The sequence below is a fragment of the Typopeltis vanoorti genome, chromosome 3, assembly GCF_054136105.1.
Source record: "Typopeltis vanoorti isolate ZY-2024b chromosome 3, IOZ_Tvanoo_1.0, whole genome shotgun sequence".
Classification (NCBI taxonomy): domain Eukaryota; kingdom Metazoa; phylum Arthropoda; class Arachnida; order Uropygi; family Thelyphonidae; genus Typopeltis; species Typopeltis vanoorti.
In genome coordinates this window covers 117,215,331-117,230,854 of record NC_143551.1, presented here as the reverse complement: position 1 = coordinate 117,230,854, position 15,524 = coordinate 117,215,331, and the positions used below count along the sequence as shown (strand labels likewise).

General features: G+C 35.5%; 1 protein-coding gene across 2 annotated transcripts in view; it reads left to right on the top strand.

The window, feature by feature from the left end:
- The window catches only part of LOC150108495 (protection of telomeres protein 1-like), a 492,786-nt gene that overhangs the window by 141,670 nt on the left and 335,592 nt on the right, over positions 1-15,524 (top strand). For both annotated transcript variants that reach the window (XM_090415908.1, XM_090415909.1), the window contains exon 6: positions 10,921-11,047. In XM_090415908.1, the coding sequence (XP_090272034.1) occupies positions 10,921-11,047 (127 nt within the window). The remainder of the gene's footprint in view (positions 1-10,920; positions 11,048-15,524) is intronic.

Sequence of the window (15,524 nt, the reverse complement as noted above, 5' to 3'; positions counted from 1 at the left end):
TCAAAATTGGAGATGTTAATGTGAGCTCTTTGCTTTATGTGGATGATGTTATACTTCTAAATAAATCTGCTACAAGTCTGCAAGATTCTCTGACTAAATTGAATAGCTGTTGTAATTGATATGGTATGAAGGTCAGCAATAAAAAGACAAAGACAATGAAAATAAGCAGAATCATTGAAAATGTCAACTGTGTTGTGAATGGAGAACCTGTGGAACAAGTAAAACATTTCAGTTACTTAGGCATGATTTTTACTGAAGATGGTAAATTAAATATAGAAATAGGCAACAGAATCAGCAAAGCTGGTATGGTGGGAAGTCAATTGAATAAATTCATATGGAATAAGAGAGAAATTAGTCGGAACACTAAATTAGCTGTATACAAGACAGTGTTCAAACCAGTTTTAACTTATGGATCTGAGAGCTGGGTCAGTAGTAAAACACTTGACCAAAGACTAGAGACCACAGATATGAGAGTCCTGAGAAAGATTAGAGGCGTGAATAGATGGCATCAATGGCAATATCATATTAAAAACAAGAATGTTAGGAAAATACTTGACATTGTCAGCATCCAGGAATGCGTTAGCAGAGCTAATCTCAGGTGGTATGGTCACTTAAACAGAATGGGCGAAGAATGATTAGCAAATCGACCCAGAGGAAGACCAAGATATAGGTGGATTGATACGGTACAAAGTGCTTTAGACGATAGAAATATAAGATCTGATAATGTTGGAGTCTTGACAAGTAACAGACTGATTTGGAAGAAAAGTGTAGATAGGAAATTAATAATAATGTAATTTTTTTCATGTAGTACTATCATATCCTGTACACCCCTTGAGGGTACATGGCAGGAATTTGATGATGATCAAATGTAAGAAGGAAACAAAGTCGGATTCTTCTTTCAAGAAAAAAGACAGGATTGTGTTTGCTAACATTGAAATTCACTAGATTATCTTCATCTCATTAGAAAATGGTGAGGAGATTAGGTGTTTAAGACATTATTTATGGGAAAACTTGGATCATTTTAGCACTTCACGATATGTCAGATAAAGAATAGAAATGGAAATTATTGTCATTAACAAAACCATGGACAGGATTTGAAGTTGGAGAAGTCATTAATATATAGGAAGAAGACAGTGGGTGAAAGCACAGAATAGAGATTCCCTGGTATTGACAGAGAAGTCTGATGATAAGAAACCAACCATTATGCATGCAGCAGATAACAAGAGAGGACACAGGTCCAAGTCAGGAGGGAAACCATAAGTTGATGGCCTGGTAATGACAGGAAAATGAGGCCGAAGCCTTTGCAACCAAAGGTGAGCCTAAAGTCCTACATAGTGCCTCCCAGGAGTCTAAAATGAGTATCCTTGGCTGTTGGGCTGAAGTAGAGTGGGAGAACTTCCCACATTTGGGGCAATTTCATGCAACTCAATTTGTTGAGGTTTGGGTAGAGTCTTGATGACTGAGGCAGATTCAAGGAATTGAATTCATGTTGCTGCAGTGCAGTAGTTTGGACTTCTTCCAGCATGCCCTGTTATTGATCAAATAACAGGGCAAAAAGCATTCAATAAGTCCTCAGTGGCTGTAGTATTGGAAACAGATTCCAGTATTGGCTGTCTTGCCTGGTTGGCCATAGTTGGATAGTTTACAACTACAAGGGACTTGGTAAACACCTGGCTGGTCTTGGGTGGAGTGGTTAAAAATGCTAAATTTTTATATGGTCTGAAAAAGAGCATATCTGAAAAATTTTATCTAATTTTTCAGATATGTCCTCGACATACCAAAGCTATCACCAGAATGTTGATAGCTTTGGTGTAGTCTCTGTTCTGGAGGAGGAGGAGGGAGCCTTGAGGGTTTAATATTTTTTAGATATGGTGGAGATTATAGCCATTGGCTAAGGGAGTTTTGCAGATGTGGTTTCAGATAACAGTGGAGAAGGCACTGTTATCTGAACTAATTAATTTTATCCTGTTATATAGAATTTTAATAATCCAGACTGTTGGGGGGGGGGAGTTCTTGGTGGATTTATCTGCTGAAAATATAGGCTAACAAAAATCTACAAACAGAATGTGCCGTTACACCCAATTATAGATGGCATTGATTCACCCATATACAAATTATCAAAACATTTAGCCAAAGTATTTTCCCAATATACTGGCAACAAACACCCCTTCATTCATTAAAACTTCGGCCCACTTTAAAGCTAGTATAGTAAACCTCACACTCCAACACACTGACATATTGGTCAGTTTTAATGTCCCTTCTCTGTCCACTAATGTCCGACTTAAAGACACTAAACCTTAAGCTGATTTTCCTCCCAATATCTTAGCCCTGTTTAAGTTCACCATGAACTTGAAAATTCCACAAACAAATACAGAGGATGGCCATGGGCTCTTCGCTTTCTCCTCCTGGTTAGCTACTTTGTGGTGATCTCCAAAGAGAGAGCCTTAAACTCTGCCCGACTTAGCCATATGGCCTAGATGCTCTGAATATTTTTAACACATCTAAACAACCAATATCCCAGAATCCAATTCACCTTAGAAAATTAGAATTACAAATTTCCCCAATTGTGGATGTTTTGGTTATATGCCAGCTTGATGGATCCCTGGTATTCTCAATTTCCATCACTACACCCACTCAGGACTTGCTAATTTGGACCTGCCGCAGGATATGATGGAAGAAGGTCATTTCACTCCAGCAAATATAAATATGAGAGACTATTCCTTAACCATAAATAATCTCAGTGAATTTGGTTGCATATAACTGCCCAAATTTGAGAAGCTCTCCTCTGTACTTCAGGCCAACAGTTAAGGACATCAATTTTAGGCCATTATGGGGGCACCATATATGATTTTAGGCTAATTTTAGATTGACATGCTTCAGCTGATTTCTCAGCATAGTACCTGCATTCAGTGCTGGCGGTAGGGTCTTTGCTGTCCACATGCAATTTCTATCTAAGCGCCCTGTAACGATTTGGGCGTGTGTGGCGATAATAAAAATTTAAATTATTTCTTAAATAAATTTTGACAGAGCAGCCACACGTTGTTTCACTAAATGTAATGAACTGGGGGTGTTAACTTGGCAGGATAATCGTTAAAAACCCGAATATTCAAAAAATTCTCAAACGTTAAAGCAAAACAACGATTAAAGTCACTTTAATCGTTGAATATAATGATACATCAATAATTAGAACATTTAATATAAGTATTCAAAAAATAAAATCTTTACAGAATAACAGAAAATAAATTAATTTACATAAATATACTTGAAATTTTTTATTAAAATTTTAGGGTTCTTGATTTTATATTCACAAAATTAGAAATAATGGTCTTAATGTCTAATTCCTCACATATAATTTTCAATAGCTATTAATGCCAAAACAAGCTTTTTTGTGACCTAACTTGTTTGTTCTTGAGTAGATTTTAATCAATTTCAACTTGGAAAAGGAACGTTCACCGCTCACTACACTAACAGGTAAGGTTAATAGTATTCTTAAAGCAATTGAAAAGTTAGGGAAAGATAAATTATTGGACACAATAAAATTAAGAATATCGAAAGGGTGTGAATATTTAAATTAACCTTCCGAAAAATATCCCGGAAAGCACAAAACTCATCACATAGTTCTATTGCATTTACGTCTTTTGTCGCAGTCCTTCAAGAGAATCTCTAAATCGTCACAATTTTTTTGTAAATCTTCTTTGTTATTGTAGTAATCTATACAATAAATTGAAATTATCATAATATGTTTTTAGTTGTTCAAAACGTTCTATTAACGAACACATTGCAACGTCTAGAAGTGTATAAAACACATTAACTCTAAATTTATCTTCTGGTGATTGTGGCGTTTTGTCATGATGCTCGTAGTCAAATTGTCGCATCTTCTTTCATCGTTGCACTTATGTACCAGTTTTAAATTCTTGTTCTCCATGCAGTGCAATTTAAACGACACTTACTCTTTATTGCATGGTTTTATTATGAGTAAACAGTAGAGTACTGTTAACTAAATAACTCAATTTAATAAGGCTGTCGAAGGAGCATTCTTATGACTCCATCCACCTCTTCACTCAGTTCTTTGCCGTTTTTAGAACTTCTTTAAAATTTGTATCTGATCGATACTCTTGTAAGAATATTTTTAAGTTTTCGATAGATTCTAAAGCAAGTGTAATGTTCATATTTTTGTCTTGAAGCATTTTACTCACAGGCTTTATTCTGCTAAGTAAATCATGCCAAATTATAAGAGAGCAAATAAATTTGTAGTCCTTTATTTTAGCACATAATGTTTGTGCTTCATGCTGACTTTCTTTATTAAAATTTTCATTATTTAAAATTTCAAAAAGTGCATCGTAAATTTCTCCTAACTGATATCGTAGAGTGCAGATTACATTAATTTTACTTTCACATCACGTTTCTGATGGCTGTTTCAATGTTAATTTTTTTACGAACTTTAAAAGGATTGCCCAACATTTGTAAGAGAATGAAAAGAAATTGTATATTTCTTGAATAATTGCAAAGAAACTAATTGTATCTGCATTCAATTTGGCTGCATCGTTAATGATTAAATTTAGAGTATGAGTAGCACATGGCACGTAAAAAGCTTGAGTATTTTTTGTTCAAAAGCAAATTTTGAGCCCATATTTTTTCCCTTTCATATCTGCCCCATTGTCATACCCTTGACCTCGCATGTCTTCAATGGGAATGTCCTAGTTGTTCCATCATTGTTGTATATAAACCACGTCCTGTGGAATCTGATACATCTGCAAAACCTAAAATGTCTTCCCTGATCTTGACAATTCCATTGTCACAGGAAACAAAGCGAATAATAATGGCCATTTGTTCTGTTTTATTTGCATTAGGTGTGTAGTCTAAAATTATGGAATAATATTTAGATTTTCGAATTGATAATAAATTTGTATCCCTGATTGCGTTACTTAAAGGTTCCAATATTTCATTTTGACTGTGTTTACTCAAATAGTGTACCCTATTGTTTCGTTGTAGGGCCCTTTCAACATGATTTTCCATAATGGGATCAAACTTCGCAAACAGTTCGACTAATTTTAAAAAATTGCCATTATTCCTTTCATATAATTTATCAGATGATCCGCGAAAAGCTAAATTTCGGCTACCAAGGAATTTTATAATTTCAATCAAGCGTTCTAAAACACTCGTACAATGTTTCTTTTCCATTTCATACATGCTTTGAGTTGGCAATCAATAGTAGTTTTGTTTTTTAAATTTTTATCAGGTTCCTTCCATTTTAAGAAATTTTTCATGTGAGTTAAACTAGTCTCATGTCTATGCAAAGTTGTACTTACATTTCTCCAATCGTTATAACCCTCAACAAGATTACTTGATTCAGTAGGTGCGAAAAGTTTGCAACAAAAGCAAAAAACAGAATTTAAACTTTCGGAATAAATGAGCGATGTTCTTGGCAAGAGCTCCCCGTTTTCCATTTTTCTATTATAATACGTGTCACCAAATTTACGACCATATGTATCTCTGAAATATATTATATTTTTCTTTTGAACAGGCCCAATTCCAATTAAAACAACTCGTAATTTTTCATCAATATTTTCCCATTCGCCTGGATCTTCTAAATTTACAGAGACTAAAAATGTGTTAGTTTCGTGGTCAACTACAACTAAATCTTCTAACTGTTTTTCACTTAAATCTTGCATCTTGTTATCTTGTTCGATAGTTGCAATTGTACTTTCATGCAAACTGGATGATGTATCAACTCTGATTTCTGATCTGTCGAGTTGGTTACAATCTGCATCAGAATATTTTAATATTTTAACAAATTTATTAAGAGCCACAGTTTGTTTCTTAATATCCGCTTCTTTCACAGCATGACGCTCACGATTTTGTTCACCGGCTAACTTTTTAATTTTTGATTCCATTTCTATTTTATACCCACAAGAAATTATTACACAACATGACACAGAGACAAAACAATAGTCTGCACTGCACTACTGTCAGTAGCCTACTGAGATGCATACTGTTATAAATCTACTGTTGCTATCCTGTCATTACTGCGACATGGTAAACTTTTATTATTATTTAACTTTGTATACTTGTACTTTCTCTATTAATTACTTGTGATGTCTTTTTTCTTTACTTTATACTTTATTCTCCGTTATTCTAATGTAGTTGTGCGCGTTTTCTCTCTCTCAGAATCTCTCTTGTTTATATTATACATGCTATGTTTACAAGAAAGTCAAATAACATTTATTTACATTACTATGAAATGTACACGAATTTAAACATTAGGGAGAATTGCTTTCTCTATCCTTCTGTAAAAACTCTTAGCAAAATTTAGAACTTTTTTTTCTTCAACTTTAAATACTTTCTTTAACATAAAAAGTTATCTACTCTCAGTTTTACAAATTTTACTTATTAAACTCCAAGCTTACTCGCAAAGAGGTTACCTAAATCTCTCTGTTAAGTTATCTTTACAAATTTGATATCAACTTCTAACATGCCAATTGATTCTCTTAAGGACACTTCTTAACCTTATTAAACATATATCTTAAAAGTCTATTTATACAGAAAACAGATTACCTTCAATTGTCATCATTTACGTGGTCTTTTTCAAAGTAACTACTGTGAAACACGATGCATTTGTCCCAACGTTACGTCCACTATTAAACACATGTGAAAGTCCGTTTTTTGAGAGTTCTTTCAAAACCACCTCTACAGCTTTTACACATGCTTTGTTGCTTTCGAAATAGCAGCCTCTAAGTGGTTTCTTGAGCTGAGGAAACAGCCAGAAATCGCACGGTGCGAGATCAGGACTGTATGGAAGGTGTGGTAGGATATCTATGTTGTTCTTCTGCAAAACGTCCACTACACCACCAGCAATATGTGGCCTTGCATTATCGTGGTGCAATAAGAAGCCATTCTTCAGCAATGGACACTTCCTTTTGACGTGCTGTACCATTGTCCATAAAACATCTGCATAATATGAGCCGTTTACAGTATTCCCGGGTTCTACAGCGTGTTGGTAAACAATGCCTTCGTAGTCAAAAAACATTATGGTCATAACTTTACCAGCCGATTTTACAGTTTTTACTTTCTTGTGGGTAGGCGAAGACGGATGCTTCCATTTACTGCTTTGTTGTTTCATTGTAGGGTCATAGTGATACAACCAAGCTTCATCTGCTGTAATGATACGTTTTAAGAAGTTGTCGCCTTCTTGTTCCAGTCTTTCTTTCCATTCTGTGCACACATCCACTCGATGCTGCATTTGCTCCAGTGTCAAGACTTTGGGAATCCATCAGGCGCAAACACGTTTCAGTCCCTAATGTTCAGCCATGATTGAGTGAACACTTCCCACAGAAATATTCAGGACAACATGCAGCTGGCGTACTGCAATTCTGCGATCATCCTTGATGATAATCGCTGCTGTGTTGATCATTGTCTCTGTGATGGACGTTGAGGGTCTTCCCTCACGTTCAAGATCTTCCACATTTTGCCTTCCTTCCTTAAAAGTTTTATGCCGGCGAAAAACACTTGCCCTCGACATTGCTTCATTGTGGAAAGCTTTGCGTATCATGTTAAAAGTGTCCGGTGCCGATTTTTGCAAATGCACACAAAATTTAATCGCATAACGCTGTTCCGAGGACGCTTCCATTTCGACGACTGGTCGCGGCTCGTAGGCATGCCACAAGCTTGCGTTTAGTCACGTGACACTCTGGCACATCAGCCCGTATATGCCATCTATCAACCTCTTTTAATACAGACAGCAACATTTCTTTATTCCACAGAAATTAATATTGTGATGAGTGGTTTTGCGACAGTAAAATTAGTCCTATTACTGCTTAAGGGTCAAAGCTCTATAACTGAGAGGAGACCTCCACATAGCCTTTAAAGGAATGCAGAGAACCGACCAGGGCTTCTGACCTAATGTCCAATCCTCACCTTCTCGTGGTGCACCCTGTTGGGTATCTACTTTGATACTGAACGAACGAGGATGGGCTGGCAATTTGGGATTTAGCCGACCAAATTGTATTCTTATTGGTTAAACCAAAATAAAAAATGATGGTACAACATGACAAAATTTCATGCCGGCTGGGGCGTCGCCTGGTTAAACAATGCCCCCGTTGTTTTTGCCAGGGAACCGGAGCGAACAGCGAAAAGTCAACTACTGGAACAAATCTAAAAACAAACCCCAACTTGACATCACCAGAGTTAAAGATCAGTACTATCAACGTAAGAAGCCTGAATGGCAAAGAAATGGAGCTAGCTGAGGAATTAAATAAGTACCAGATCGACATAATAGGGGTGACTGAAACAAAAAAGACCAAAACTGGTGAGATCTTTCTGAGCAATAAATACAAAATGTTATATTCAGGCAATTACAATCAAGGAAAAGAAGGAGTAGCCATAGTATTCAAAACAAAATATGAGGCTAATCTTGAATGGCAGTCAGTCTCAAGTAGAGTAATGTGGGCAAATATGAGAATGGGAAACTGGACAATGAGACTTATTTGTGCCTATGGTCCTACAGAAGGTTCTACTAAGGTAGAAGTGGAGGAATTTTTTGACGCTTTAGAAAAAGCAACTGACACAATGAAAAAGGAAAAGTTGGTCCTTGTTGGGGATCTAAATAGCAGAGTAGGAAATGATTGCGAGACATATAAAAATATTTTGGGAAAATTTGGAGAAAAGAGCAAAGCTAATAATAATGGCAAATATCTGTTGGATTTCTGCTCAGGACATGGACTGGTTATTACTAACACCATGTTCCAACATAAAAATGTGCACAAATTCACATGGAGAGAAGAGGCTAGGAATAAGAAAAGTCTCATTGACTATGTTATTGTTGATAGTGATGTTTTCTCCCTGGTGTAGGACACCAGAGTGTACAGAGGATTTGAAATTGGAAGTGATCACTATTTAGTCTTGAGCAGGATAAAATTGAATTTCATATTGAAAAGAATAACATGTAAGAAAGTTTTAAAGCGAATAAAAGTTGAGCAGCTCTCAGATGTGAACTGTAGACTAAAATACAGAAAGATTATTGAAAAGAAAATGAAAGAGTTTGAGAACAGGAATCAAACCTTGGAGATTCAGTGGCAAACTGAAGAAAGCATTGATTGATTCTGCCAGAGAGGCATGTGGTGAGGTTGTGTGCAAGGATAAAAAAATCAGAACTCCCTGGTGGACACAGGAAGTTAAAGAGGCAGTGAAGGATAACAAGATAGCATATCAAAGTTCATGGCAAATAAGTCAGCATGTGCGCTTAGGGAATGCAGAGAGAAATGTAAGAAAGCTAAAGACTGTGTAAAACTAGCTAAACAAAAGTCATGAGAAGGCTTTGGTAAGAACATGGAAAATAAATATCAAGAAGGTGGCAAGATTATTCTTCTACGGCGAAAAGAAAAACTTATGACGAAGGTACTTCTGGAAATTTGCCTTGCCTTTTCTCCTCTACGTGAGCTCACCAAAAATGCCTGAACGACTGCCATCTCAAGTTGCTTGAATTGCCACCTCTAAGAACTGAAAATTCCGCCTCCAAGAAAAATGAAACTGCCGTCACCTGTCAATCAGCATACCTCTCTGGACTGGAAACGTTTCTCTTCTACGGAGTTTGGGAGTTCTCCTTTTGGCAATTTGAAAGCCCTCTCTGTGGCCTAGAAGTCGTTTCTCTCTTAGCGACGTCTTGAACTGAGAAGCTCCTTTCTGGAAGCGGAAAACTCTTCTCTCAACCAACGTCTGGATCTGATGATGTCTGGAACTGAGCAGCTCTGTCCCTCTTCAGTAACGTCTGCGACTGGGAAGCTTTAGCAATGTCTGGAACTGGGTAGCCTCTGGAACTGAGCACCCTCTCCTGTCTCTCTGTGAATGTCTCTGGAACTGGTCCCCCCTCTACTTCTGCAGCAATCTCTGGATCCGGCAGCCCCTTCTGTTTGCTTCAGTTCCTTTTTATTATGCCTCCTCTGAGACCTTGCATGAAGTTTGGCAACCACCCAAAGGATCAGCATGATTCTTTCATCTTAAGTTTCAAGTTCGGCATACCTTTTGTTCTCCTCCGCTTTCTTTTAATTGTAAGTTGCTAGTCATCAGAAAGTTGTTTGAACCTTTCCTACTGACTTAGCAGATGTTTACACTTAGAGCCTGCAAGCCTTTCCCATACAATCAAATTTAATAACAATCGTTCTAATGCCGCCCTGTAGATCTATTACATGCAGCTTCGGCGATAAAAACATAGCCTTTGTTTTTAACACTCTAACATATTCTTATTAAAGCAGTATATACAGTTAACTTCCAAAGTGTTATTTACAATAACATCTAAAACAAACTATACAGAGACAAACAAAGTTTATTTTTACAATGTACACTTGGGACTTAACCTAAGTAAACAATCGAGTTTTTACAGTACCATATGACTGGTTACGTAGCAACAAATGTTTTGTACGAAAATTCGTTTCTGCACATAAAAACTGTTCACCGTTTCACTTTAGATTCTGCAGGCAAGCATTTAGCCTGCTCTTGATGCAAAATTGTAAACAGCCGGCAATATACTTTTTTTTTATTATTCGGTGTATCCGGCCTTATTTATTTTAATATTGATCATTCTAAGAATTTTTTGTTTTTATGATAAAAATATTTATTTCTTAAAAATGAACTTATGAACTGTGCCCATGCGGGTGCCCCCTTCGTAGCAGCGCCTGCATGCGCTGCATGCCCACTTCCACCGGCCCTGCCTGCATTCATGTATATATTGTATTGTGTTCCCTGATTATGGCATAACTTTGCCAAAATTATTCGAAATATTGATTAATTTATTGTAGTTAATATTAGTCTACATTGTTATTTGTTTAAAAAAATATAGTTACACATATTTCTGCTTTAAAAGACTGTATTGTAGAGTAGTGAATATTGCATGAATAAAATTGTTGAAAATGTTTTAACCTTTTTTAGGAGTGCCCATCGCGAACGTATCAATATTCAACATTAAAACAGGTAGAGGAAACATATTCTCCAGGAAAAATTCAAAAATTTCATATATTTGCCATCGTTGTTAATTGTAAAATGAAATCAGTTCAGAGTAAGTAAGTTGATGATTCTCTTTATCACTTGGTTGATCTCCATTTCCATGAACATTTATTAGAAAAAATAATTATAATAATTTTTTTTTTCAAATAAATTTAGCGTTTAACACGTTCACTGCCAACTACGAGTATACTCGTATGTCGATTACCGACCTCCTATACGAAACACGAGTTGACCCTTAGTATAAGTACCTTAATTTGGACCTTTTGCTTGTGAATAAAGCAGAGAGCACGTCTGGGGACTTGGTTGAAAGGAAATAATTTCAGCTAAAATATAGTATATTATATATGTGCCTCAGAAGCCAACTACGAATATATTCGTATGTCAATTACTGACGTCCTATGCCAAGCACGAGTTAACCCGTAATTTGCAAATCAAATTAAAACTAATAAAATCAATAAAAATAATAAAATGAAATCAATAAAATAAAAACCAATTTATTCAAATTACGAATGATACACTTTAAAACAATTTTCCACGCACAATGGTGGTTTTTCCTGGCAAACAGGACAATAATAACGTGTTTCACGTTGTTGTTTGTTTCGTGTACATACTCGACATGGTTTTGTCGGGTGATTCTTTTTTTCTGTAGGTGGTAAAATTTCCAAATAATAAAGATCCTGAATCCCGCTGATATTCTGTGATGCTGTAAGCTCATCCATTCCAACAAAAACTGAGATAAATTGATCTCTAAATTTTATCGCAGTCATTGCATTTCCAGTAATTATATTATAAAATATATGCGCATTTTGAATGTATATATCAAAAATGCATATTACCAATTTCTTTGGCCATCTAATTGTCTTTCGTAAGGCAGAATAGTAAGAAAGCATTTGATCAGAAAGATCGATGCCTGACATACCCAAATTATAGTCCTGAACTATATTTGCTTTTAATTGCATTTTACCATTCCGATTTTTCGCTTCAACCATTTCAAATTTGTGCATATTTGAAATGGAAAGAACTTCCCTCTTATCCTTCCATTCGCAATGATATTCATCATCGCTCATATTAGCGTAAGCTTCTAATTCTTTATCAGTAAGTTTTCTTTTACTGGTCAGTCATGGCAAAACTGAAGGTTTTTAGAGACTAGATGCAATAAACACAGTCGTCAGTGCATGTAATATATAGGTGGGGGTATACGAGATTACTCGTAGTTGGCTAATGAAACAAAATTCTGTCTGATACGCCAGATACGAGATTACTCGTAGTGACCTTGAAGACGCAAAAGCGCTTGGCGTGCGGGAACAAACTATGCCCGAGGAGTGTGGCAGCGAACATGTTAACATTTGTTGAATTGAAATAATTGCTGGTTATTAAAAAAAAAAGTTCTACACTCAACGGTATTGAAATGGCAATCTATTAAAGAAAAATTAGTGAATGAACAATTTATCAAATGATAGTATATTGAAATGGCAACTTTTTAGATGAATTTGCTTTATAATTCATTGAAACAGTTATTTTTTGTCAAATATTATTTTAATGCTTTTATAAGTATCCCTAACATTACCAGAGATGAAAACAACATAATGAATAGCCATATCCATCATGACCAGGAGAAATATAAAGAAATTTTTGCAATGTGAAAAGATGGCTGAAGTAGATGATCTTTGACCTAGATATGCTGAAATGTGAAAGTAAGCATCTTACAGTGATTGCATTGAGAAGCCAAATTAAATTAAACTTGCCTAAAAATTATATTCTTGTTTAAACCTTTATTCAAGTGTAAGCAAACAGTTACAACTTGGCTGCTTACATATAGAGGCTGATAACGTCATATCAATTTCCTTAGCATCTCATAATGCAAAGCATACTTTCAGAAATGTATAATGCTATGCACTATGTGAAGGATCACTACTCAGAACAGTTTCAACCTTTATTGAGGTCTCCGCAGTGGGAGCCATATCCAGAAAAGATACCAGTTTGAATTAATGCAGAAGTCATATATTTCTTTAATTCAACCTTGGTATCTCTTCTGAATCTGGCTCCCACTAATAAAACCTCAATAAAGCATGAAACCAATAAAACCAAAAATCAATAAAGCATAAAAGTAAATTAACACCATGGGCCAAGGAAATTATTGGAGAAGAACAATGCAGCTTTAGGAAAGGAAAATCCTGCACAGATCCCACATTTATACTCAAATTATAGAAAAAAGAATAGAATTTAACCTGCCAACATATATGGCCTTCCTGAATTATGAGAAAGCATATGATCAAATCAACAGAATAAAATTAATCAATATACTGTATGAATTGAAAGCTCCACCTCAAACCATAACAGCAATAGCAAATATAATGGAAGAAAGCTATATTAAAATTAATAATGAAACAACCAAAAAAATTAAAACCAATAGAGGTCTCATTCAAGAAAATGGATTATCACCAATACTCTTCAATATATATCTAGGAAAAAATTTCAAGAGAGTGGAGGAAAAACAAAATCATGGGAATTGAAATAGGAAATAAAGAATTAACCAGCCTTTTATATGCTGACGATCAAGTATTTTTACTGAAAATGAAGACTAATTACAGAAAAAATCTACACGTATTGAACAAAACAATAAAAGCAGTATGACATGAAAATGCAAACTAGTCATGCACAACAAAGTAATAGAACAAGTGAACAAATTTAAATATCTAGGAAATTACATAAGCCCCAATAGAGAATTTTGCATATAAAAAGCAAAAATTCCTAGCAGTCATTCGAACTTTGAACAGACATTTCAATAAACAGATGTTGAGAACAACCCAAATAAAACTATATAAAATAATAGCCAAACCACTTCTGAAATATGGCAGTGAAACATGGACTTGGGGAGAATGAGATAAAAGACAAGTGGAAGCTGCAGAAATGAAGTTCCTAAGACTGCTCACAGGCTATAAAAGAATAGACAAGATAAGAAATAAGAAAACAATTATCCATAATTAACATAACAGAAGACAACACAAACTATAGAAAGAACTGGAAAAATCATGTAGAAAGAATGAATGAAGACAGTTGGCCAAATATTGCCTGGAAATATAAACCAAATGGACACTTATCCAGAGGAAGGCCCAGGAGGAGATGAGCAGAAGATTTTCTAAATCCTTGGAAGAAGAAAGCATGATACCATGGCTAGTGACCCTTCCCATAATGCATAGCATTATACTTGTCTGAAAGGATGTGTGCTTTGCATTATGGAATGCTAATACAATTGATATGAAGTAATCAGACTCTATACAAGTAGCCTAGTTGGTGAAGATACTTCATGCACAAACTTTGTTTGCTCACACTTGAATAACGGATTTAACAAGAATGTAATACCTTGGCAAGTTTAATTTGTAGCCAAGTGAACTTGTAACTTTCAGCATAATTGAGAAGCCTTGTCAGAAATTCAAATTCCAGGTAATTGGAGTGTAACTCTTAAAATACCATCTATAAAAAGAGAATAAAACTGAATTTGTGAATTAGAAGAAATTTGCTGCTGAGTGTTCTAGATCACTTTTATGCATGCATACTTGTGAGGAGACTATAAAAAATTGTTGGGGGAAACTTAGGTAAGAGTAAGTCGTTTTAAACCAAATGGAGCATTGACACTACTTCATTTGGTATAGATTGGGCTTTTATTTTAAGACAATTAGTTAAGAAATCCTAAAACCCACCCCAACTCAACATCACCAAAGTTCAAGATCAGTGCTATCAACATAAGAAGCCTGAATGGCAAAGAAATGGAGCTAGCTGAGGAACTGGATTAGTACCAGACCGACATAATAGGGGTGACTGAAACAAAAAAGGCAAAAACTGGTGAGATCTTTCTGAGTAATAAAACAAAATGTTATATTCAGGCAATGATAATCAAGGAAAAGAAGGAGTAGCCATAGTATTCAGCACTAAATATGAGGCTAATCTTCTTGAATGGTAGACAGTCTCAAGCAGAGTGATGTGGGCAAATATGAGAATGGGGAACTGAACAATGAGACTTATTTGTTCCTATGGTCCCACAGAAGGTTCTACAAAGGTAGAAGTGGAGAAATTTTTTTGAGGCTTTAGAGAAAGCAACTGACATAATGAAAAAGGAAAAGTTGGTCCTTGTTGAGGATCTAAATATAAGTAGGAAATTATTGCCAGCCATACAAAAATATTTTGGGTTAATTTGGAGAAAAAAGCAAAGCTAATAATAATGGCAAATATCTGTTGGATTTCTGCTCAGAACATGGACTGGTTATTACTAACGCCATGTTCCAACATAATAAATTGTGTACAAATTCACATGGAGAGAAGAGGCAAGGAATAAGAAAAGTCTCATTGACTGTATTATTATTGATGAGGCAAGAAGTCTGGAGGTGTCTGAGGGAGAAGAAGGTGCCGGAGAAATATGTCAGGTTGGTGCAGGAAATGTACAGAAATGTGAAGACAAGTGTTCGGACCTGTTTGGGACAGACAGAAAGTTTTCAAGTAACAGTTGGCTTGCATCAAGGGTCAGCATTAAG